This window comes from Anser brachyrhynchus (assembly GCF_964034855.1).
Source record: "Anser brachyrhynchus genome assembly, chromosome: 14".
Classification (NCBI taxonomy): Eukaryota; Metazoa; Chordata; class Aves; order Anseriformes; family Anatidae; genus Anser; species Anser brachyrhynchus.
In genome coordinates this window covers 10,221,240-10,247,882 of record NC_137709.1, presented here as the reverse complement: position 1 = coordinate 10,247,882, position 26,643 = coordinate 10,221,240, and the positions used below count along the sequence as shown (strand labels likewise).

At 41.2% G+C, this 26,643-nt stretch overlaps 1 protein-coding gene across 2 annotated transcripts in view; it reads left to right on the top strand.

Annotated features, from left to right (window-relative positions):
• Positions 1 to 644: 644 nt before the first annotated feature.
• Positions 645 to 26,643, top strand: part of CPEB4 (cytoplasmic polyadenylation element binding protein 4) — a 43,111-nt gene continuing 17,112 nt past the window's right edge. The window contains exons 1-2 of one of the 2 annotated variants that reach the window (XM_080555268.1): positions 645 to 3,542; positions 13,447 to 13,528. In XM_080555268.1, the coding sequence (XP_080411394.1) occupies positions 2,421 to 3,542; positions 13,447 to 13,528 (1,204 nt within the window). In that variant the 5' untranslated portion in view covers positions 645 to 2,420. The remainder of the gene's footprint in view (positions 3,543 to 13,446; positions 13,529 to 26,643) is intronic. The other variant, XM_080555269.1, reaches the window with a different exon arrangement.

Genomic DNA, 26,643 nt, shown 5'->3' with positions numbered 1-26,643 from the left:
GGAGAGGGCAAGGGCCAGTTGAGGGGACTCATATCTTAATTGTAAAAAACAGGCTACATTTCGGATGTAATTTAATGCTTAGATATTAGACACGATAACAGAGGAGGAAACAGCGTCAGCGGATATCGGAACGGCCCGGCCGGGCCCTCTCCGCCGCCAGTCCTGCGGCAGGGAGGACACCCTGCCCTCCACAAAGATGGCCGCTCGGGGACGGGAACCTCGCTCAGCCCAAGATGGCCGCCGCGCCGCCACCCACGGGATCAACGTGCCCACACCGAAGATGGCTGCTCGTCCCGTGGAGTGGGCGGAGGTGTGTGGGGGGGGGGGGGGGGAGCGCCCTTACCCAAAATGGCGCCGCGAAGCCGGCGGGGCGGGGCGGGGCGGCCGGGGTTGGGGCGGGGAGGCGGGGCCGGGGGCGGGGCGGGGGCGCGCCCGGCGGCGGAGCGGAAGTGGCGCGGTGCCTCCTCCAGCTGGTTGTCATTTCGTGCGGCGGCTCGCTCCTGAGGAGACCGGGCTCGGCGGCGGCCGGGCGGGGAGCGGCGGCGGCGGCGGCAGCAGCAGCAGGAGAAGGAGGAGGAGGAGAAAGGAGGAGGGAGGCACCGGCTGCGGCACCGAGGCAGGAAGCGGCTGGGGGGGGGGAGGGAGGGGAAGGGAAGGAGAAAAGGGGAGGTAGAGGGGGTTAAAGGAAAAATCATAATAAGCGGCACGACGGGGCGAGCGGCAGCCGAGGACCCGTCGCGGCCAGGCTCGCCGGCTGCTGGAGCTCCTCCCGCCCGCCCGGAGCCGTGGGTGCGTGTGGCGCTGCCCTTCTGCCGTCGCCGTCCCCCCCCGGAGGCAGCGTCCCCCCGCCCGGCGCCCGGCTGGTTTACATGAGGGGGAAGGAAGCCCGCCTGGAGCCCAGAAGACGCGCAGCAGGGGAAGGACTGCTCCGAGGAGCCGCCGCCGCCGCCTCCGGCCCCCGAGCCCCGGTTAGTCCGCACGGCTCCCCCCTCCGCGGCACCCGGCGGCCGAGCCCCTGCCCCGAAACCTGCGGGAGATCCGCTTAAACACCTTCCATGGGGGAGAGAGGAGCCCGGCCCCCCGCCGCCTGCACCTTCCCCTCCTCGCCGGAGGCTGCTCCTCTCCTGAGGTAAAAGAAAAAAAAAAAAAAAGAAAAGAAAAAAAAAAAAGCCTACCCCCGCTGCCTACCCCGACAGCAGGACACTCGTGAGGGTGGGGGGACACCGCGGGGGGCACCCCACAGCGAGCCGGGGCCTGGCGAGCCCAGCCTGCCTGCACCCAGCCCAGCCTGCCCGGCTGGATGCGGAGACCCTGAGGGGGGAAAAAAAAAAATAATCACCACGTCCACGCACATCCAGCCTGCCCGGAGGGAACCCACGGATCCGGGGGGAAGGAGGCGAGCCCGGCACCAGGAGCACCCTCCCAGCTGCAGAGAGAGAGCAAGAAAATCGCCTTCCCCTTCCTCCCGCACAGCTCGCTGTCCCCTCCCTTCCCTTTTCCCGAACGCTGAATGCTGATTTCTGAGATGAAAATCTTCCTCCGCGGACAGCCAGGGCTCATGTGAAGGACACGCAAATATTGGATCATAAATAAGAAGCGAGTCTGGCGAGCTCAGAAACCCAGCCCAAAAGGAGCAGCATCAAGAATCCACCCTTCTCCTGCACAACTCACTCCCCACCCAACACACACAGAATACTAATTTCCTGAGATAAGATCTTACCCCTTCTAAACAACCACACGCGCACACACACACACACGGAGTGTATATTATTGCTACACATAATAGGTTAAACACAGCAGCACGGTAAAAAGCCTCCTCTGCAACTCACGCCTCTTTTTCACCCCTCTGAATGCTGAAATCCTGAGGTAAATTTTTTTCTTACCCACAGCAAAGACTCTTTTTGAACAGGACAAATATATATTAGATTATAGAGATGTATTAAATTATTCGAGATTTAAATCTATTTTTTTGCTGCCAAGGGGTCGGGGGACCAGACGTCATTGTATATTTTTTTTTCCTCTTAACTCATTTATGGGCGAGTCAAGGCTGCTGAGGAGGAAAAAAACAGGATAGTTAGAATCTCTTTATCCTTATTCCCCAGAAGCTTTTTCTCTCATTGCTGTGCGTTTCATTTAGAAAAAGGAAACCTCTTATTTTGTGAACCAAAGATTTATTTTTCCCTTTCTCCTGGCTGAAGGGAGGAAACGGGCACCAATTGACACATTTAAATAGTTGAAGAAATCTATCTTTTGCAAAAACAAAAGTCTATATCCAAATCTGAAATAAATAGCGTGGAGGGAGAAACTGGAATATCTAGCTAGAAACAGGATACTTAATAATCTCTCCTCAGAAGAGGAAGAGGTAAACACTAAACATTGACTTGTTCTTACATAGAGGATTCAAACCCTAAATATAATAAATGGGGGATTACGGGTTTGGAGTGTTAGTGCAAAACAACACTGGAAATAAGTCAGCTTTTCCAGTCAGATTTCATCCACATCTGCAGCCTCCACACCATCATCAAAATGCAACCCCCAGCCCTGCTGCTTTTATAAATAATAACACAGCTGCCAATGGCAGTAGTGCTGGGTCAGCTTGGCTCTTTCCTGCTCCAGCTGCCCATAATATTCAGGATGAGATTCTGGGGTCAGAAAAATCTAAAACTCAGCAACAGGAAAAGCAAGAGTCCCTAGAAAAACAGCAGCTTTCCCCTAGTCAAAGTCAGGAAGCAGGCATGCTCTCTGAACCTGAGAAAGCTAAAACTGAAGAAAATCAGGGTGATAATTCTTCGGAGAACGGCAATGGAAAGGAGAAAATAAGAATAGAGTCGCCGGTGTTAACAGGATTTGATTATCAAGAGGCTTCGGGGCTAGGCACTTCGACACAGCCCTTGACATCCACTGCATCTTCTCTGACTGGTTTTAGTAACTGGTCTGCAGCTATCGCTCCTTCTTCCTCTACAATAATCAATGAAGATGCAAGTTTTTTTCACCAGGGAGGGGTCCCTACTGCCTCGGCTAATAATGGTGCTCTGCTGTTTCAGAATTTTCCACATCACGTCAGCCCTGGCTTTGGTGGTAGCTTTTCCCCTCAAATTGGACCCCTCTCTCAGCACCACCCTCATCACCCCCATTTTCAGCATCATCACAATCAGCATCAGCAACAGAGGAGGTCTCCTGCAAGCCCTCATCCGCCTCCATTTACACATAGAAATGCTGCTTTTAATCAGTTGCCTCATTTGGCTAATAATCTAAACAAGCCGCCTTCTCCATGGAGCAGCTACCAAAGTCCATCGCCGACACCATCTTCATGGAGCCCCGGGGGCGGTGGATATGGTGGGTGGGGTGGGTCCCAGGGTCGAGACCACCGCCGGGGACTGAACGGAGGGATAACGCCCCTGAACTCCATCTCGCCCTTAAAGAAGAATTTTGCAAGTAACCATATCCAGTTGCAGAAATATGCTCGACCCAGCTCGACCTTTGCTCCGAAATCATGGATGGAAGACAGCCTGAATAGAGCTGACAACATTTTTCCTTTTCAGGTGAGTATTCTCTGTTAACATCTGTAATAAAAGTAACACGAGTGCATTAAAATACCATAGAGGGGGTGGGATGGGGATTTGAAAGCCCGGTGTGATTGTATGACTTCTGTGTTTGCAACTAAAAAAAGCCACACGGCTAACTTGAAATGTCACAGTAATTACACTTGGAGCTGTGAATCATGTGTTTCTTGTTTTTTTAATAGTAGTGGTCATATAAATGTCTATATCCCACCAGGCGTCTATAATTAGCCAGTTTCCTTCGGCTTAATATTTATACACACGAAGAAATAACCAAAGAACAAATGTAGTTGCAAGTAGCAAGTACATCTACAAAAAGGAATAAGGAAAAAAGTGCTGCCTGATGAAGTGTGAGAGATCTGAGGCCTTCTGAAGTATTTGAAAACATACCACATCTGAGAAAAGTATTAAGCGATTGTATTTTGCTTTACAGTACCATATGGACTTGTAGTGCAACAGAATTTTTGTAGCATTTTTTGGAAACTGATTTTTTTATGTGGTGGTAATCAAAACATTTTGCTTTCCTTAGTGATGGCAGCAAATTCTGGGTACAGGCCATTAAATCACAACCAAAAATAGATCTGGACGAATGTCAGATGGTGGTCTCCTGTGTTTTCATATGGCCTCATCCTGATAGGAGATAGCTTGTCTGACATTTCACTCTCTCCTTCTAGGCTAACTTTTTAGGAATCTGAAAAGAATTGTATACTGCTGAACCTCACTTGCAGTAAAAATCAAAACTCTTCACCTGACCATTAGTTAAAACTTGTTTTTTTTGTGTGTGTGTATATGCCTTTTGTGAAGTCCTTTAACGTGGATTCATAAGCCCAAGAATTCTTTGACTTCAAATGAGGGCAAAAGTGAAAATTTCAAAACGACTGCAGTATTTCTAGCCGTGGTGTAAGAAGCAGGGTGACCCACTTTAAAATAATTTGAGAGATCAGTAGATAAGAACTGTGCAATATGTCTCATGTTATCAACCACCCTAGAGAAATATAAATATATGTAATAATGGCACGGTGGATTCAGACATAGGAAGAGTTCGGTTCTCCTTAGTAACCCGTTCAGTTTCTGCTGGGTTTGCAGGGCCAGCCTATGCAGCCTTCAGACACCAGGGCAGCTGCTGGCACTAACTTTCCATTAGAGACCTTTTTTTTCCTACTGCAGAGCTGCAAGCTGGTTCGGTATCAGGTAAAGCCTATGCAAATTCACAATGCATAGCAGTAATTGATGTTAATATCGGGATTTCTAATTAATATAATGAACCTGTGTCCAGCAAACCAAATTTATACACTGAAACCAGTCGAAAAAGGGACACAGCTGGAGTCAGTCTTTTTTCAGCCTCACTGCAGCAATACTTGGCTCGCAGTTTAATTCATTCTGTACCCTGACACGTAGCTGATGTACAGAGTGACAGAATGAGATCGAGCATGTCCTTGCTGCTGTGTGTAAGGCCCAAATGTATGTGCACCAATAGAAACACGCTTGGTCTGATATCAAGGAAATTTCAGGAAATTGACAAAATCAACCTTGGCTTTTGGGTTATGTTCCAAACATAAAATATCAGACACACTTATTTTGGTCGTGGTAAAGAAATAATTTTTGTGTAGCATGTTGGTATCTGTTTACTTAAACGCTGAGATGAAGCTGTACATGTCAAGACCAAGTCTGACACTTCTTCATGCCAAGAAAAGGAAAGTGTTGGAGTGAAGTGCTTTCCAGTCTGTTACTATCACTTCTGTGAAGAAAAGGGCAGGGCAGCAAAACAGGACTTCAGCACTGCAGACCTAGAAAGATGCTGATTAATTTTGAAGCCATCTTGGACGACTGCTTTTTATAACTTTTTTTTTTTGGTGCAGAATCTTCATCTCCTTTGGTTACTTGGTCCTTTGTATTTTGAAAGCATACTGGATTTTTGAATCACTGGAAACAAATGATGTGAAATTCAACCATTGATGTATTTTTTATTTTTTCTTGATTATGCTGATTATATGCCTGACTCAAAGCAGAAATAAGGAGTTTTGCTTACTGTATATTTGTGCTTATGCATATATATGTATATATTACATGTACTATCCTCCTTGATGCAATCATGTGCTGGACAAGACTATTTTGTTACTGGAATCTTCTTAGATTCCTATTTAGGAAATAACTGAAAGCTGTCTTTGCTGCAGCAACATAATGGGGTAATTTGATACAACTATCCCTTTCATTCAATATTTATGTTTTGCTGCTTAAATCATTAACAAGTGTTGCTGCAGTCTACTGAAAATTAGTATCTTTATAAAGCAAGATGTAAACTAGCAGTTGCAGATATTTGGGGATCGCTTTCCCCGCCCCCCTCCCCGCCCAAAAAAGTTATCTTTACTCTAAAGCTTGGTGAAACAGAAGTCTGTGTTTTGATGGAAATCTTAGGGTAACCAAGCGTAAGTGCTAATTTCCTCTTTGGAGAGGACAACATTGCATAATGTCCCCATGAGCCACTAATGGGAACTGCTGCTCACTTCAAATACTTCTGCCCCTGGCCCTGGGACGCTTGAGACGAAATGGGCATTCCAAACGGTGCAGATAAAAGGAAAATGCTGCCTTGAGATGCTTGATAATCTCGCAATTTGGTGGTGGCCTGGTTGGTATTTGAGAGTTGCATGCAAAACATTGTGGTGTTTGTCACAACTATTTTTCATTTGGAATTCTGTCTCGTAACACTTCAGAAGCAGCACGTCTGTAGGATCCTCATGTTGCAGAGATGGAACTTGAGGCGAGGTCAGGGAAGACTATTACCAAATCTGTTAATGAAATTAAGTTTCGATACTGTGTTTTAACCACTGGGCAGCCTTCCCCCTTCAAAGATATTTTGAAAAGAGAAAAGCCATTGTTCTTTGTGTATTCATTTTAAAAGGAAATGGTCTCCAAATGAAAGAATGGTTCCTGAATAAAAATTAAAAAAAATAATGTGTTTTTGGATACAACAGCCTTCCCTGGGAGTTAATAAAAGAAAATATCTTGACTGTGACTGTTACATCTTATAAAACTACAGATTTTTAAAATTATTCCTTCTATTTCCCTCCTTGCAGCACTGGCAAACTATGTGTTCAGTAATTGCATTTTACTGCAGCATTGCCCTCAAGATTGTTTTGGCTTTCCTTTTGCTATGTACTTGCACTTCCTCATGAGAGTGGAACATCCTGCCTGTTATGCAATGCATAAATCTTGCTTTGATAGGCATTTCCAGGTTTCCAGATCTCATCTTCACATGTGTGGTGCTGTTTTTTAAATCGGTCTTTGAAGGCACTAGCAGATTAAGCAATAGAGTTCAGCTTTCTGTAAAAATAATTCAAAATAATTTGCGTTTCTTCCTGGAATCAAGCTTGACGATAACTGCTCATTTCAAAGAATTTTGTACTGGAGAGCAGTTCATTATATCCACTTGTTCAAAAATGTTTTTTCCTTTCTTCTTCAGTGGCTAGTTTCCAGGTATATAACCCCTTCCAAATTCACCGAGGGGCTGTGCCAGAGGGACTTTCTCTCCCTCAGGCAGATATGGAAGGTTTGAGAAAACACATCCGTGATTACAGACTGTGTTTTAATTCTGAGCTATACGTCATGATTTGTTTGCCCATAGAAATGGGCTGATTTAATAAGCACGTTAAAACAAACAAATTCCCATGAATTTGGAATTAAAAAAAGCCCTCTTGAATGCATTTGCCAAGCTTTCCTCTTGGAGGAATTTTGCAAGGAAATTTCTTTACCATGCCTTTTTATTTTAATATCTGTTCTTTGTTGTCGAGGAGCCTTTCCATAAGGCTGGTTGCAGAAAGCGAGGCTGCTGCTTTTGCAGAAAGTTTTGCAGGCTTTTATTCTCCTTTCTAGCAGCAGCAACTATGCTGAGGAATTTCAAGCTATCATTTTAGAGTAAATACTCGAAGCTGGATTTTTAAATGTCTGTTCACCCATTTTTCTATGACTCCATCAGCTGTGCAGTAATTAGTGTTTTGTGTGCTGTTCCCCACAGCTATTGGCCTGTGGAATTAGGAGCGCTCTAATGTGGCATGACATGCACAAGTTAAGTACTGTGGAAGTTAACACTGTTCTTGTTTTATAAACTTACTACTGACGTTAATACTCCGGCTTTGGCCCTCCTGTGCGTTTTTGACCTCAGGGTTTCTTTTTAAAGAGAGCTTTTGTGAAAAGCTATTTGAATTATGTTTGTATTTTCCAAAGATTAAAAGGAGTACTCTTATTAAGCATTTTGCTTTGAAAATGAATTGCATACTTAGCAGCCCAGCACAAAGACCGAGAACACAAGATATTGTGGAAAATAATTTATAGAAGGTACATAAAAAAACTTAATATGTGGCTAAAATAGAATCAGGCATGTTACTGGAAATTTTTATGGAGGTCTGTAATTTCTAACGCTTAAAAAAAGTTCAAGTTTGACAAAACCAGAAGTGCTCCCTCCCAAAAAAGCTCCTGTGTCATCCACCACTTAACTTTTCCAGCTTCTTCATATTGTTCCCTGGTGAAGCTGTAAGAGATGCTCAGGGCAGCATCCAGCAACATCCTTTCAGGAAAAACCTGTTTACTCCAAGCCTTTAATTCACTGCAGACTGGATGGGAAGCTGGAACAGGGCCTTTGCAAGGCGGTGGGAAGGAGGAGAAGCCTACCCAGAAGTATAATCAAGTCCAAATTTGCTTTGCAATTAATAGAAAGATGTCAAACTTATGTTAGTGCCTACAATCTGCCTCTCCCAACACACTGTACTTTGCCTGTGACATCAGGCTCTTTAATTGTGGGAAATAGGTACGAGGTTTCTGAAAGTTTCAGGCTTCCTGTGCTATAATAAGGGTAGCAAATGCAGCTGTCAGTTTTCTAATTTTCACAGGTATTCTGGTTTGACAAAGATTTAAATAAATAAAGCAAGCCCCAGTTTTATAATTACACCTGCTTCGTAAATCCTGCTTAATCACCTTCAATAAATTGCCTAACTCAGTGGCAGACTTTGCGTTATTATTGATTCCTCAGTCTTCAGAGAAATCAGATTTTCTAAGATTAGGTACAGCCTTAGCTACCAGCAGGTGCTCATACCTCACCAGGCTTTACTTTTTGTACAGTTTGGAGTTTTAGCATTGGTGAGCTCATCTTGGGAAGCACTAAATAGAAACTCTGAACTTCTTGAATCTTAATTGTTCAGGTGATAATAATGCCATGGGTGCGGATTAAATATAATAGGTCTGTAATTATTAAACTTAGACCTATGTTATTTCTGATGTGTAAGAGACCTTAAATATGGGATTTCTGAGTGCCAAGCGTGATCTTCCTGTTCATCAAAAATTCATTTTTAATTTCTTTTGTATAGGAGCACATCCTATACACTTGTACGTGCTTGGTAGCACCTGCCTTTTTTTTGGAACGAAATGTCTTTGGACTTTGAAAAATAAAAACGGAATAGCACTTAAAATTCCTATGTACAAGTGGTTCCATTTTTCACAAGACCTCTAAATGTAAAATAACCTGTCTGGATGTCAGTGGGGAAAGCCCTGTGGTCAGAGAGGCGGAGTGGTTTGCCTGTGCTGCATGAATCCCATGATGGAGTTGTGACTCCAAAGTCCTGGGTTCTACCGACTATGCTTTAACAAGGAGATTGCATTGTTGCGAGCACTTTACTACTTATAAATGCTTTCTAGACAGCAGGAGAATCTGAATATTTTTTATTTTTCTGTAGACAGAGCTGGACAGGGGTTAGTTCAAAACTGGCACGTTTGCTGCCGTAGAATATTGACCATCTCGATGTTCTCCCTCAACCAGCTCTGTTAGCTGCCACCTCGTGTATTTTGTGAAAACAATGCCACTTTTTCTAAAATATTGGATGGCATTTTAAATGTAGTCGTGTATTAAGACTGCAGGGTTTTTTTGTTGTTTGTTTTTTCATGGTCTTGCGTTCAACCTGATGTCTTTCTACCTCTCTTCCAGTTTCCCAAGGGTAAATCTGTGTGCCCTTTGAGCTCTCTGATAAAGCAGATTTTTAGATATACTAAAACACACTCATGTAAAGCTAAGGTTTTGTGATCACCCTGTGTAAATAATATCAGGTTGTGGTTAACTTACTTTTTACTGGGGTGTATACACTTCGCTTTATTCAAGGGTATTCATTACCCCTATATCTTTTCCTCATAACTAAATAAGTAAATAAGAGTACAATAAGCAGTCCAGCTCCAAGGAAAGCATTGTAACTGCATTGTAACTTTGTGAATCAATCCATTAATAACATCACTACACTGTTATTAATTTTCTTTACAAGAAGTCTCTTGAAGAAAACGTCATTTTTTTCTACTGAGCACAGCGTGACTCACTTGCTTTATAACTTGTAATTAATATGTATCTGCAAATAGCTCTTTCCCAGATTTAGATACCAGCCAGTGATCAATATTTTGATTGTTACAGCTTTTTGATGTCATGGAGTTAAATGCAGAGTTATACATGTATCCAGCAATACGGCCACCACTGCTACCATGGCTTCAGTCCTTATTTTCAGATATGTTAGATATATTATGTATTTAAGTTACACGCATATTTTGGATATGTGTTCCTGATAGAATGTGCTGATCATCTTGGAAGTTAAGACTGGCAAAACTCACGCTACTGTTTTCAAAGCAGTCTCAGAATAAAAGGTCTTTAAATTTTACAGAACATCTAAAAACTACCAATACTGACTTTCCCTAGTAGCGTGGATCCTTTCAGTGGCACGATAGGTAGTCAGCTAAATTAGTGGAGTTCTTTTACAATAAGCAGCGTGCAAACTGCTGATTTCATTTCGGCTAGTTTTTATTTAGGTCATTTATAAGAGAGACATCTTTGCATGCGATAGATGTATACAGGTTTACTTATATGCCAAGTTCTTGAGTTTACTCTGCATTCCCAGAGAGGTGGAGTGCTGCATTCATTTCAGGAACATACGCAAACTCAGTTTAACAGTTGGTAGTGGTTCCTAGTGTTGTGTTTAATGTGGTTTGCTGTCTTCTAATCAGTGAGCGGAGACATGGAGCAGCAAACTGTTTCAAACAGCTGAGGAACGAGACTCATCTTCCCAAGAAATAGTACCGGATCGGCATTTTGAGAGCTCTCTAGCCTATGACAGCCTTGTCGGTCACTGTGACAGGTTACTGGAACCACTGGAGAGCAGGAATCTGAATGCAGGCCGTATTTCAGGCGTGTTCTGTAGACAGTCCTTCTTTTTATGTCATTGTTAATGGCTAAAGGTAGGAATACAACCAATTAATCTTTGTGGTGGTGCACAGCGCCGTGTTTTAAAGTGTCTGCAGTGTGGTTAGAAGCTTATGGGCCTTACGCTAAAAGAAGGGGAAAACTGTAAACTCCTCACCACACTGCTTCCGTTGGAGAAAATGGTGTTCCTATCAGCTAACCACTTCAATTCCATTTTTCTTTTTCCTCCTCAGATGTTTAAGCTCTGTTCTCAATGTTAAATACTACCCATTGCAGCAAAACCCTCTGTTTGTTACTATAGCTCTATCCAGCATAACGTGGATATTTTAGAGATGGGAGACTTTCCTAGTGCTCATTCAGTGTGGCACATTCACAGCACAGTACATCAGAAGTCATTTAGCTTTGGTTTCGCCCTTTGTTTGTCTCAGACAACTGAAATGCTAAGTGCCACAAATTCAGCAGACACCTGAAACTGCTCAGTTTCTGCACCCTGTAAAGATTTTACAGCTGTTTATATGTTGGAGTTGAGGTTAATCCCACACAAAGGAACACAATGCGATCCGAAAGGCAGAATGGAAAAAAAGAGTACCTTCTGAAGCATGTTGGGGTTTCAGAAAATGTTCCCATCTGTGTCTTAGGCTATTTTTGTCACTTTAGGAAGACTGCTGAAAATGTAGAGACTCTTCCAGTATCCATTCCTCAGTTATATAGCTGCTGGATCCCAGTGGGTCCAGCGTGCAGACCACAGGACTCAGTTCTGCTCAGGTATTTTAGTGTAACTGAAGTTTGAAAAATTCAGGGACTAGCAATGTATAAACCAAAACAATAAACTAAGTATTCCCAGAATATCGCCATATTACTAAGAAACCAGCAGGAAACTTGTGAAACTAAATAATCCAAATGCTTGCAATAGTTTCTCTAAGATGCATCAATGTAATATAGATGGCCAAGGAAATAAATGCTGTGGGCCACAGGGCCGCGCTATGCTTTTCGTAGCAAATTTCATTTTGGTCTAGACTAATAAAGTAAACGGTTCCCAACTCAGATCTTTCTGATGCTATTTGAAATGCAGCACATCCGGGTAGAAATACTTCGCCAGTTCTGTGTCAGTAATACACTGTTCCAAGGAAGGGAAAACTGTCAGAAAATTTAGTTAGAAAACAGGATTTTTTAGCAGTCGGAATGTAACTTACAAACTTGGAAATGGATCAGGACTCTACGAGCTAGTGGATTCCTGCTCTTAAAATAGTATTAAGTGGTTAAAGTCCAAGATGACTGATCGTTGTCTGATACAAAGAATGCCTCTTGCAGCACTGCCATTGATACTGCTTTAGCACTCCATTACTGGCGGTAGGGGACATCGTGGCGTTCAGCTGTGTATCAGAGGGGCATTACCTTTCTGAATTCACTGGTTTGAAACATGATCAAATCTGGATCTGTTTGCTTTGGAGAAGTTTCAGCTTCACAGCTAGAGTTAAGGACAAAAAATGCATTTTCACTGCATTAATAATGGTAGTTGCAGAGAAGCAGGTTAGACCAAATAATGTTGTAATCTCCTGCCTTCTTATGTCAACAGATACTTTCCATGCTTGATCTCAGTTCAGAGATGAATCTCATAAAACATGCATGAAATAAAACCTTTGGAAACAATATTAGAGTTCTTGGACTCAGAAAAATTAAATGTGAGATTGATTGATTTATAGAATTCCATGTAGATGTTTCTACAGATCTCCAAATCAATAAATAAATGGATAACAGGGATAGGTGAATAATTCTGTGAATGGGAGATTTTTTGCTTCCATTAGTGACCTTTGGTGATACCGTAAAGATTTCAAAGTTTGGTTATCCTGAATTTACTAATTAAAATGAAATACCAGGATATTTTGTGTTACATTAATATAACATCAAATTTTCAAGATGTGGAATGTGTTGTTTTAGTTGGGAAAGCCTGAGACATATCTGTGTCTTTGGTTAGCATGAAGAAGAAATGTGGTAAATACACTTCAAATGGATTGATGTAATGAAATGGTTAGGTGCATGAGACATCTTGCCTCATATTTTCTGAATCCTTCAATTTGAGTAATGCTTGGAATATCAAACCTGTGAATTCAGGGAATTAAAAACCAGAGGTAACTTGTTCAAGTAGTCCGGTTTACTAGGTGGCACTACTCCTTGTGTGAAATACTTTATGCAGAATTTGATTTGACTGTGCGGAATTAGATTATTTAATTTTATTGGGTAGTAGTTTAGGTGAAGAAAAAGCTGTGTGTTTCTGGAATTCAGATTTTCTCTAGTTCAGGCTGAAGTGCCTGTTTTATGACTTCTCTTTGCAACTCTCTCTCCTAGGATCTATCTTCACCTCCTAAATGTGAACTTAAATTATTTTTTAACAAAGTTTAACTGTAGAGCAAAGAAACAAAATTAAATATTGAATTGGGGTTTATTAAAGAAATCATTAGTTATGATAAATATGGGTTGGATTTATATTCAGAATATTCTAATTTTCTGTATTTGACTTCAGGGGCATATAAGCATGTGCTTTAGCTTAAGTCTGTTGTAGTGATATAGAAAAAACCTGAAGTTTTTATGCTTTGGGTAGGTGTTTTTTTTTCTTTTTTAAAACACTGTGTTTCCTAAACTGTGTTTGTTTTTATTTGCTTGCAGGATCGTACAAGGACTTTCGACATGCATTCACTGGAGAATTCACTAATTGACATAATGAGAGCTGAAAATGATTCACTGAAAGGTAAATTTAGCAAGAGACTATTTCCTGCAGTAAATAATTGGGAAGACATGCTTACTTAGGATAAGAAACTTCAGTTTTGGTTAGGAAAAGTAAAGTTATAATGTGCACCAAGTGCATGTGGGTCAGCTCGGGTAGGCCTCCTTTTGCAGTTGTCCCTAGATGAAGCGATTGCAGCACATGAGCACTGGAGTGTGTTTTGTCTTTATGTAAAACAATGCGAAACACAAACATAAGCTGATCTTTTGTGTAAGTTGCCAGTGTTGTTTTTAATAGATACAATGTGTGCAGCCTGTAAAAATGATCAGCTTCAGGAATCTTGAGCAGATCAGTGAGACATAACTTTCTGCTTTGTAGTGCTTTCCTGCCTGAAGTCATAGTTCTTTCAGTCCTGGGGAAGAGGGAGTTTTAAGTATGTCATTTTGAGAAGAACACCGAATATTTCTGACTTTTTAATCCCTTTACCTTTCTTTTCATTTTTGCCACCTTGAATTCAGAATTCTTTTGCCATTGGGAAAGGAAGGGGGATATGTTGAAATGACTTGCAGTTGGGACTTACCTTTTTTTTTTTTGTCAGATGTAAATTTCTTTGAAAATACCTCAACTTAGAAAATACTCAAAGCATTGTCTACATCCTTATCTAAACCTGAGTAGAAACTATTTATGGGTTAAAATTCAGAAGTTTAGTTTCTTATTCTGTAAAATGAGTAATTTACATCAGTTTGAGGGTTAATTGTGTAAGTGAAAGTAGTCAAACTCATATTTCTACTCATTTGTACTCCAAGGATTCAGTTTTGTTACCAGTCATGAGACCACTAAAAAACAAAGCTGGACTTGTGGTTTCTAAAAGTAAATTTCTTTTGATATCAAGGCCTGTGGTGTTAATGAAATCTGGCTTGTTCTAATAGTGATTTTTACTCAGAAGACCGACCTTTGATTAATTGGCAGTAACTTGTTTGTTGCATTCTCTTTGGTCTGAAATGCAGTTTGCATTTCACATCCCCAGTACTGTGCAGTAATCCAGGGTGATGAGAAATACCAAGAAATACTTTGCTATGGAAACGACAAGGGGAGCTCGATGTGGACAGAAAGTAATGCTGGATGAATTAAAAAAAAAAGAAAAAAAAAGAAACTCCCTACTTATGTGGTTGGGGTCAGGCTTTCATTAATGACAAGTAGTAAAGGCTTTTGTCTGTTTTATGTTCTGCCTGGAAATGGCAATATCCTATGCCCCAGCACTGTACACTGAACCAAATGTCAGGTGCCCTTCCTTGATTGCAGCACCTGGGATTTGCTCTGAGACCTGTTCAACTGTCGCACAGGCCCAACCCAGGTTTTAGCTACTCAAATCTGGCAAGGTAGCAACCCAAGGTGACAAATAAAGTCTCCCTTTAAATTTGAATTTAACAAAGTCAGATTGATACGTATTTATATTCAGCAACTAAACCAGGGTAGTGTGATTTTTAGATTAAATGCTTTGAAAAGATTCTTTGCAATTGCAGTCTTTTATTTTTTTTGAGTGCTTTCAGTGTTTTAAGAATGATGGAATAAGTGTATCAGCAAAGAACACACATAGTTCTGATAGATGTTAATTTCCTGCTTGAGCTTGGTTGTTAATCCCCTCTGCAGAGTCATCTGTGCTTTGTCTCGCTCGGGTTTTGTGGGCATCGCATCGTACCGATCAGAACACAGAGATATCAGGCTGGTTTTGTTATTGGTATTATTTCTTGAGTGCTTTATACATCTCTCTGTTTCTTGCTTAATTGTTATAAAACACTAAGATGAAAATTTTAAGTGCTTACGTGAAGTACTTCATTGTTGAGAAGTCTCTTCATTTTTCAAGGGTCTCCTCAGCAAAAGCATTAAGTTTGCTTGTGGTGAAACATGCAGTACACTGAATTGGACTGCTGCTTATCTGGCACGGCAGACTTAATGCAGTAACGTATTTGCTGTAATGCAGTTAGGAATGGATCTTTATTCAAGCTCGCATCTCCTGTGTTGTGGTAATGCTGCAGTGATCATTTGTAGGTAGGGCAGGATTTGCAAGGAGAAGAAATACCTTTAGTTAAACCAACTGATACAGCTGGGAAAAAATTGCAACTTGCTGGTACAAAACATATTTCAAGTCAAGTCTGAAGAAGGGCTCATGTGACCACAAACCTTTTGTGTTGCTTTTTTTCCCCATCAATATCAGTTGGTGTAAGATTATGTCTTAACAGACTCTCTCTCTTCTGTTTTCTCTCTTTGTCTTGTATCACCTTTATTTAAACTGTTTGAAAGGAATCTTTTGAAACTTTGGATCTAAAACTCTTAAAATATCACAAATTATGGTTGTCAGTTCAAAATCTTACTTTCCATTTCAAACACCTAGAGTTAGATAAGCAGATTCATATGAAGTTTTTTGTTCTGTGTTTTAACTAGGTTAACCTGTGCATATAATGCTTTTAAACTGAAGTTGGCTACTCTCATAAGGGAAAAGCTGCTGGGTTTGAGACTTTAAAAATAGCCTGGGCAAGACACTAATAAAGCATGCTGCAGAGAGCAATCTCAGAATGGCATGGAAATAATTTAGATGATCTAATAGGTCTCCCTGCTATCTTTTAAGTCCTTGAGAGGCTTTAATATTGGCTTAACATGAGTTTCGTATATAACACTAATACCATCCCTTTCATGCTGTAGTGGACTTCAAGAGAAAAAGGTACTGTGTTAAAATACACCTTCAGAACAAGAGTATGGACAAGGTCACAGTTTGGAACCCACTGGCTTTTGGAACTTTAAAGAAATTCTTTTTATCTTTAAATGCTATGTTCATAGTAGCAGGTTTTGGATCCTGTAAAAATTATAAGTAGGAATTCTTAAAAATTCCATTCACAATGTGTACTTCTTGACTGAGGTGATTAGCTGTCCTGGCCTTGGGTTTATAGGAGCCTAATAATTATGTTCTTGTGTTGTCTTGCTATGTGAAATAGTGTTTCCTGCTTGAGGTTCAAAGGTAAATATTAAGCACCATTGATGTACTATATTCAATATTACCATTTAGCACTTTCAATAGGCGTTTTACCATTTTTTTCCTCATTCTAATCTGTATTTTTACCCCTGTGCGAATCCTTTTCCTTTGCGGAGCAGCTGCCATTTCAATATGTTATTTTTATCCACACGAGCAAGTGTGCTGCATTCTGCATAGCCAATGACAATCTGCAGAAGCCCTTCCCTGGAGACTAATTGCATCTTCTTCACAATGTATTCGTCCTTCGTGAGCTGAGCTCGGGATCCAGAGACTGATTTTTGAATCTGGGCCTTCCAGATGGCAATTTGAGCATTACTGTAATAGTAGTAGGTTGACTAAATATTTCCTTGTTAAATGACACTGAAATGTCTTTAAATACTTTATGGCAGCAGACTGCTTTATTACTGAAGTATCCTATAGTGCAGTTCAGGATATAAGGTTGTTGCCTGGAAATTGTGCAAAATGAAATAGGTTGAATCAGACCAGCAAATCCGCTTCTAGCACTGTGAAGCACTCTAAAATTGGGGTGTGAATAGCTCAGTATCTGTCTGAAAGCTGTGTGGTGAAAAATGAGACTAGAGATTCTTATGCACAAAAAGAAAGGCTTTAGAGGTAGCATAAGGTCAGAATATACATGCAGACACTGGTAGAGCAAGTCAAACAGCAGCTCTACATTTTAGAGATGAGAAAGCCAGAACGATGAGAACTGACACCCTTCAGGATTTTTCTGAGTGACATGACATATACCTAACTGTATATTTTAAGCAATCATCAGCCCCTTAATGTTGATTTGAAAAGTTTTTCAGATGTGAAGAAAGTAGGTGAGGATTCCACAATGAACCTTATGAAGTGTTCTTTGATCAAAGGGATGAAAACTGTTTTGACAGCATTTTCAGGGTATTGGAGAAGAAAGAGAACTAGTTGTTTCTTTTCTCGTTGTATGGATTATGCAACATGTTTGTATTAATTGAGTAAAATGGGCCATTCGGTTTCCTAAATGACCCAGAAAACCAGTGAGACTCTGGTGAGAATATGGCCCAATTTTTGCCAAGGGCTAAGTAACAATGGCTACGATTCTTTTTAGGTAAGTGGTCCTTTATGCTCGCACAGGACAAACTCTGAGCTATTTTAAAAGTTAAAACAATACATTTTGAGGTTTTGTTTTGTTTCCAAACCATCTTTATGTTTTCATAGCAATGAGGAAAGCTTTAAGTTGGCAGCTAAGATGAATGTTTCTTCCCTACTGTTGTTCTGTGCGAAGAGGTACGCCATCTGTTTATTGAGTCCTGGAAGGCAGAGGCCTCTGGCAGATCTGTGCATCCGTGGCCCAACGCTGCAGGCGTCTTTATGGCTTCTGCTGCCCCTTGTATGGGAGCGGGTTCCACATGGGACTTGTGGTGGCCTCACCTCAGACCACACCAACAGGATCACAGTTGGTCTCGTTTGTGTGCCTTGCCTCAACAGTCTTAGCCACGGATTACTCACTTGCAACTTGGACATATCCACCTTACTGTAAAATGTGCAGAAACTTTCACTCGGCAGCACTGAACGCCAACAGGGTTTGCTGCAATTGTCTTTGGGATGACTTACTGTATTGGGTGTTTCTTGCTCGGGGTCTTCCTGAATTTTGCTGGCTACATTAGTAACCAGGAAAGGCCAATGGGGTATTCAGACTGGAGTGCATATTAATTAAGAGTAAAACCAGTTGCAACATTATTTCAGAGTGCTGCTGAACTGGATCTGGCAGCAATAACCTCCATCCCTAGCTAATGGGGCTGTGGTGGGGGAAACAGTCTAGGTGAGTTTTATTTGTAATCAGCAGCTCCCAGTCATGTTATAATCCACTATTTTCACTTGGGTTAAAATGGAAGCACTATCATTGTATTAAATAGGGGCGTGCTTTCTTTCCACATATACCCAATACTCATAATTTTGGGGCAATATTCAATATTTTCATTTTTTAGTCTTTCGCTATGCTTTCTTTTTCCAGTTCCTCTGCTGGTAGCTGAAGTGTATGTTGATTTAGGCCAGCCTTTCCAACGATGGGACTTTACCAGAGCCTTCACTTAAAAACAGCCAGCGAGGCGGTAGGGAGGCGAAATCCCCTGGGCAGCCGGAATTAGCAGAAATCTTCCATTAGTAAATATTGAGGTCAGGCCATAGGTTGGCCTCTAACCTTACGCAGCAGCGATCACGATGTCCGTAAGGCTCTGGTTTTACATTTGCTGCCTATTCCCGATCTTCCAGCTTTCTCATTTACGAGATTTGTTTTTGTGCCCTGAACCAAATGCCCCTCTGTAAGAGAGGCTGAATCTGGTGGGCCTACGAAGGGAAAACTTGATTTGGGAGGCAGAGCAGTGCTTCAAGCTGCCAACCCCAGGCAGGCTGCAGGCCCAGAGGCAGCCCTCAGCAGGGCCCAAGGCTTAGCAATCGGCCTGCGGGCTGGGGGCCTCCGCCGGCTGGGGCCTGGGCAGCTTCTGGCAGCCCCCTTCTGGCAGCCCCCTTCTGGCAGCCCCCTTCTGGAGGACTCCTGAGGTGGCCGAGTCCCAGATCGGCGAGGGGGAGCGAGGTGGGGGGTGCTGGGTGCTTTGGCCCCTCTGCCGAAGCCTTGAAATGGCTCTCGAATGGGAGTGGGCACCGGGTTCGGTGTCTGCAGTGAGCCAATGGGGCAGTGCCTGTAGGGTTTCTAATTTATGGTACTCTGAAATTGGCAGTGTTGAGGCTGATGGTAATGCAGCCCCAGCCTGCCCTTCCCTTGGCAGCCCCGTGCCAGCATCGCAGCCTGCCCCGAGGCCACACGGTGTCGTTGAGGTCAAGGCGTTCAGGATTTTTCCTTGATTATTCCTTGGCTCTGGCACACCTTAATTCTCTGCTATCAACTGCGAAAAGCCAACACTATTCTACTCTCTCAGAAGATACCGTACATTGCCTAATAAATAATTTAAACCATATCCATGTGCCATGATGCATATGATTTAAGGAATAAAGCAGTAGGCAGGTTACTGCTGCTTTCCTTTCTGTCTGCTATAAATCTTCATCCTACTATGAATACTGCAAAATCCCAGGACAGGGATGCAGTATTTAAGATGTTATAATAAATGTCTTTGCAATCATCCAGAGTTATTTGGGAAATGTACTGAAATGTGTGGGATTAATATTTGTTTTCAGTTACAGAACATAACTGTTGGAAGAGGTGAATTACTGTTTATAATAAATTAATTCCCCTGGATTTATTGACACTCTCAATTGTATGTATCTCAAAAGTAGTATGTAGCTTATGGTGCTACTCAGAGCTTGGGGATTTTTCCAGAATTTATTTGCTAGTGATAACATCTGCATTTCTATAGAAGTATAGCTCTTGATGACGCAGGTGTCAAAGAATTAGATGTTTATACGTCAGTCCTTCAGGATTTTGGGGTAAGGTATTAATTCAGCTAGGCGAGAGTAACACCTCGATTTATGCTGTCAAAAAGTGAGGTATTGAGCAATGAACTAGAGGGTATTAATGTAACCACCCTTTGAGGCCAGGAAATTCCTTCCCCTGCCACCACAGAGCAGTACAAATATCCCAGGGTTTTCTGATCCTGGTCCAACTTTGAAATCAATGTGAAGATTCCTGTTAACTTCATTAGAGTATGAGGCCTATGTTGTTTTTATCCAGTCTTGAAAAACATTTCTCATAGGCCCCTTGCCATGCCATCCCACCTCTGGGGTCTGCATGGAAAATTAAACACCTTTCATATTCCTTAAACAAGATGTTTCCTAGAAATATATGTCCTGCAAGTGATGAGGCAGATACTGATTTTTAAAACACTACAGAACATCAAAAATACTGCTAGAAGTTCCAATATCTAAATCAGTGATTTCATCTTGAAAAGCGTTAAAGCCAGCAGAGTTGTGCTGAATACCATGGCAGCAGCCTTGCTATTCTGAGTAAAATCTTTTCTTGGTTTCTTTTTCATATTTGTCTTTTTTTTTTTTTTTTTTTTAGTCTTTAGTCTTATGCCTTGTTCAATATTACTGTCCACCAAATGCTTTATTTTTTTTTCTTTTTCATTTCTGAATTCTTTGATAATCTCTGGCCATTCTGGATCATCTTCAAAGAAGCCTTTACTACGGAACTGTATTCCATGAGTAGTTTCTGTGCCTTGCTTTAGAAGATAGAGAGCTCGCCCTGCCTCCCTTCCCAAACTGCTGCAACTACCTGTCTTTAGTCTTTCTTCTTTGTTCACTTTTTTTCCTTGATGTTGAATTGTTAGCTCTTTGAATCCTTTGTTAGCCACGTTTTGCATACTCTCTACCATCATGTTTATCAAGTTAGAAATGGCATGAAAGCAGCAGAATGAAAAGCCTGATGTGCTTTCCCTAAATGTGAAATAAAGAAGAAAAGGGAGACATAATGAAAACGGGGATGGGTTTTAAAGAAAGCAAGCAACAAATGAGGCATAAGTATAAATGGGAACAAGACTGTAACAGCACCACACTTCAATTTCTGTGGTCTGTTACATGCACTCTTCTAGAGAAGAAAGTCAGGTAACACCAGTTAGATGTATGGTTGTCGTTTGGGACAGGCTCTTCTGAAAGTACCTTTGCTATTACAGAGCATGTGAGATCACTTGGATTACCTGTTAAAGGCTTGCAATTTCTGTGGCATATTTTTATTTGCAAAGCAGCAAAATTTCTGTAATACAGCTTCTTCCTCGTAGCCACTAGTATGTCAGTGGTTTTCTGTTAGTGGTTTTCTGGCTAGGGTTCTGCATACCTGCAACAAATAAAATTTGGTTTCTTTGTCTTGAAAGCCTGGGTGCGAAAATAAGGGAGCTGATTCTTGAATGCTTGTTGTTTCAAGGACCTGTAACACAGAAGACTTTAGCTTGCCTGAAATACTGGCTGCGATAGGGGGGTGTTCTTGCCTAGGAGGAGCAAATTAAAAGTGCACATGCAAACAAGTACAGCATTTCCCACATTTGAGACGTCTGGTTGTGTTTCTTAAGCATTCTGAAATGCTTTTTATTGGAGGATTAAAGAGGAAAAGGTAAAACTAAGTTTTAAATGCTGTTTATTTTGCTGGGAATAGAAATAGTGATTCAGATAAGTCCATGCTTAACTTTTGTGTCTAGATTTTGCTTTCTGAAGAGATATTAAGAGCCCTTAAGACTTTTTTTTCCCATTTTTGTTTGGAATTCAAAACAAATTATTTAATTCTTTTAGGATTTATATTGTGTGTCCTAAAACCACCAGCTGCTCTACCTAAAAAATAAATTCAAAATATTTCAGTTAATTTTAGTAGCCTCCTAGGAATATCACACTAAATCAAGTAATCCAGGAGCATTTTTTCCTAGTGGGCAGTCTCTGCATATACCTGAATGACTATGCAGCAGACTGAAATCTAGTTACTTAAGATATTTTGAGAGACAATTGTGATATATATAGATTTGTGTATTCTTTATTTACTTTAGTACTTAAGCATTAGGTATAACGATAAGAACTTCTGGAGAGGGAAATCTGAACATACATCTTACAGTAGTTTTATCCTTACTTGGCTTAATTTATTATTTGTTGGAGCGCAGATTGGCTAGCTGTGATGCCAGGAGGTTTGGGGTTTGCTTTCAGTATATTAAACAGTTGGATTTTCAGATGAGTGGTTCAGTCATTTGCGTATTTCTAGATAAGCAAGAGTTGAGTGTCCTCAGAGGCACACAGAGCCGAGTTCTTTCACTTTTACTTTCTTAGGAATCCTGTCAACAGGGATCCAGCTCTGCAGTCAGATTGCATAGGTGGGAGAAAAGGATGAATTTGGCCTGTGGAATGTGGGGACACTTGTGGTAGACAAAGTGTACGATACTATTCATAATAAATTAATTAATTTCCAGTTTTTTATAGTACTGTTACATAATAATATTTATCTTGGCACTAGTGTTAGTGCACAAATGGCTGGGGAGATGGAGTCAACTTTCTGAAAGCATTCTAAAAATGCCTTGGTTGTTCACGTGTGATTTTAAATTGTCGCAATAAATAGTGTTGCTGTCCGGTCCTGTATACCACTTTGAATCTAGATGGAGGAAATAAAGTGCCGACACTTTTCAAAATGCAGTTTTCTGTTAATTTTCCCCTTTGGAGTGGGGGTGGGGAAGTGTGTAGTAAAGGTTTTTTTCAAATATGTTCCTGGAAAAATCAGTGTCTTGTTTACATTGTTATTGTAAAAACAAAAACTGGGGAAATGTTTTGTTGCGGAGCCTTGAGCGTGCGTGATGGTGACTTGCTTGTGCTACTGTTTCCTTATTGTTTGGGAGTGAAGTAAGAGGATGCTTAAAAAAGGAACAAAGCCGTCACGTTGCATTCCAGGCTGCCTTGTGATCATTCCTTCCACAGACAAAAATAAGTTGCTTTGAACTTCTTATTGTACTTAAGGAACGCTGGTTTTAAATCTTGCAGCATGTTAGTATATGCCAATGTAAATTGAGCTCTTGAGAGTCACATGCAGGAATCGCATTTCAAGTTATTCATTAAAGCCTGGGCATAATTCAGCCTGTTCTTTTACATAAATTGTTAGGCTGATGGTATAGGCAGATACCAGCATCTCTAGAGGGTATGCTATATATAAAGCATCCAGGAACAGTGCCTGTGAACCACAGCCACAAATGGAAGGTTTGTGAAGTTTTTGCATCTTTTCTGTGTTTCAATAAATTCAGTAATAAGTCGTTAGAGGCTACCAATCGTTTGTTATTGTCACTTAGTAAATAAATCCTGCCTACCAGTTTTTAGCATATGGCATCCTATTGTTTCCTTCCTGCTGTCAGAAAGTCCATCATTAGTATATATTTTGGACCCTGCTGGAAGTCACATTTGAAGTAGTTCTGTAGCGGAGAACTTGATTTGCTCTTTACTGGCAAAGTTGTGCAATGCTTTTCCTTCTCCCAGCTGTAAACTCTACCTTTAACTTGTTATTTTTGAAATGAGTATAGTAATAGCTTACATGTTCAAAAGATAAATGCTGCCAATTATTCCATATCATAAATGGGGAGAGGTAGTGAGGGAGAAGATTGGATGTTTTTGTAACTTCTTATCTATTCCCTAGAAGTCATACATGAATATAAAATAAAGCTTAGTGTCAGCAGCAGTAGGGCGGCTGTTTTTCTGAAATACACGTATAATTCAAACTAACATCCATTTTGCAGCAGGGGGTTCTGCCTCATGATTTGCTTTTCTGCTTTTGATTTTTTATCTCTGACCCTGTGGGGGTTCCTGGAGGGAAGGGAAGAAATACATTCAAATATGAGTGATATTTAGGGGTTCCATTTGGATTGATTTGCTATAACCCAGTGTAGTATAATAGGAATTATGAAGAAATATCGGTACCTTATAGACAAAGTTGTAGCTACGTGCAGGATTTAAAGCAAGTCTGTTTTGGAAAAGATGTCTCTGTATTATTCCGTTTGGTGGCAAAAAAAAACTTCAAAGTTACCTTTGAAGCTTCTGTATTTTTGAGATGAGTGAGACTCGGTTTGTCACCTTTCACGCGGAGTTAAGTTGTTGTTGAAATGTGTGAAAGATCATCTTTTGAGGTTCAGCCCGCATGGCACTGTGTTAGTCTGGCAGACTACCTGAGAGCATCAGCTGTAAAAGGATAATAATGGTGGTGGTTTTTAAAACTCTCACACAAACCTTAATCCTGGTGTTTTAATAGTTACCTTTTTTCTTTTTTCCCTTTTTCTTTTTGAACCACGTCTAGGACTTTCTCTCCCAGTTGCCCAGCCTGGGAATTAGCTTGAGTTTCTCCCAGAGGTGGATTTGCATGCGTGCTGGGCTAGGCTGGCTGCTGGGGAAGCCTCTGGTCCTGCCTGGTGCAGTGGCAGTGAGTCCTGGTACCGCTGCAGCTTCTGTCCCAAAACGTAACCGCACAAGCCCCTTGGGAAGGCAGTTCTGTAGGCAGGTTAAAGCCCCGAACACTTGGAGCATATGGGACAGGTCTTGGGAACAGTAGCTTTGACTCTGGTCATTCTCAGCTTCTTCCCCTGCTGCCCTCCCAGTTATTTGTTGCGTAAAGTTGTCTACAACCAACCCAAAGTTATTACGCTGATACTCTGTGCTCTACAGCCAGGTGCTGCCTTTTTGCTTTGTAAACCCAATTGATTCAACATTACCACAGGTGAATCGTTGTTACGATCAGAAGAGCCAGCACTAGAAGGTTTTATAGGTGGCTTCTCTTTAGGGTTTGGGAATAAACGAAACTTGTTCAGCTTTTGTGTGTTGGCTGTGTTTTGTGTCAGGGACCTGGAACTGAAAACGAAGGATTCTAGTCAGACCTGTATGCTAGTGCTACCAAACACCAGCGACTTCATTTCATTAGTGGTCTCGGCAGAAGTAATGGGTAAATATTTGTCTTCAAGCATCTGGTTTTACTTGAAATAAAGCACAATACTTGCCTCTACTATAGTACTCTTGTTTTTCAGCATTTGCTTGGACAGTTTGGATATAAAGTAAAGCTATATTTCTCATCACATGCATTTTTTTTAATATATAGTGTTTGTTTAAAAGTAAATAGCATTTTTTCTTCTATTTTTTGGCATCTCTGTTGCTTAATTTTGCAGGATCTACACCCAAAGCACTTCTGTGATTTTTACAGTGCACCCAAATGTAATCTGCTTTTCTGTTCTCATGCTGACTTTGACCCTGCTAAAAGCGTGACAAATATGCATTCTCCAGACATATAGGGGTGTTTTAATTTTTCTAAGGTTATCGTAATCTCTCTTATATCCCTTTTTAGTACCTTGCTTGTGACAAAAGTTTTTAAAACAGTGATCATATTTGACAATACGATAAAGATGTCTGTGACTGTAAGATGCGAAATTCTGATACTGAACAAATTTGCTGTCAGTTTAGACTTGCTAAAAAAAAACACCTGCTCATTATATTCTGCATTGACAGAGCTTAGACCACGCATCCATCATCTGTTTTGTTCTACAGTCAACATAAACTATATCATGTCCTCTGGATGATTTGACAGAAGTGAGATTATGTGCTTGAACTGAGTAAAAATTTTTTGCTCATATGCACGTCTTATGTCATGGAAGCATGGCCTAATTATTTTTTCCTTAATGTTTTAGAACTAAAATCAAGGACTGCATAACAAGCAGTACTTTTACTTGACTTGACAGTCACATGCAGCACTTTATGACACTATCCACTTTCTGTTGAACTGTGATCAACCCCGGCTGCCCACAGGGAGTAGTAGGGAAAAAAGATAATAAACTACCCTAGTTTGTATTTAACGGTCTTGTTCGTAGCACTGTCAAGCTTGCTACAATTTCAAAATATAGTTCAGTACAGAATGTTTTAGAAATAAGTCTGCGCTGTCGAAATGTCAAAAACGATACAGGCATAATTTAGCTTTGAGCATTCAGTTGGGCTGTTCATTCCAGGGTATTGTTATGTTTATTAATACTAATTAGGGATGCTTTGTTTGGATGCTTGCTTGGTTCTCATAGTCGTGGTGTGGCCTTAGCAAGCTGGGATGAGACAGAAGATCCAGAGCCTCCTGCTTGCTGGTCCCTTTGCTTAAAGCAGTCTGCCTCTTGAGCTGGCCTTTTTATGTAAATCTCCCACAGTTAATGGCACAAAATACACCTGCAAGGGCTCCCAGTCTGCAGAGTGGAAGGCAGCAGGAGCCAGTAGAGCGCTAGGTGCCCAGCCTGGGCACAAACATTGCAGGACAAGCTTGTAGTAAGTTGGGAGTTCAAGTGAGTTAGGGCTCCTGCATGCATCCATGCTTCCTCAGCAGGATGTCTTTGTCACCAGGAATGGTGTACTTCATGCAGAATTGCCCCTGTGGTTACGCACAACATGCTGGCAGTCTTTTTGGTGCTTCCTATAGAGAGAAAAAGCTGAACACATTTATTAGGCACGTTTGTGAGGTACAAAAAAATGTTATTTTAAGAGAGAGGGAGAGGGAGATGGTCAGGAACCCATTAAGTGTCTCAGGTGAAGAGACAAAAATTTGAGAGGGTTGCTTGTTCATTAGGTTTGTTAAATAAAAGACTAAAAGCAACAGATTCTTGCAAAAATATCAGAGGCTTTTTTTCTTACACAGAAAGGAGTGTGGCAAGGAGTG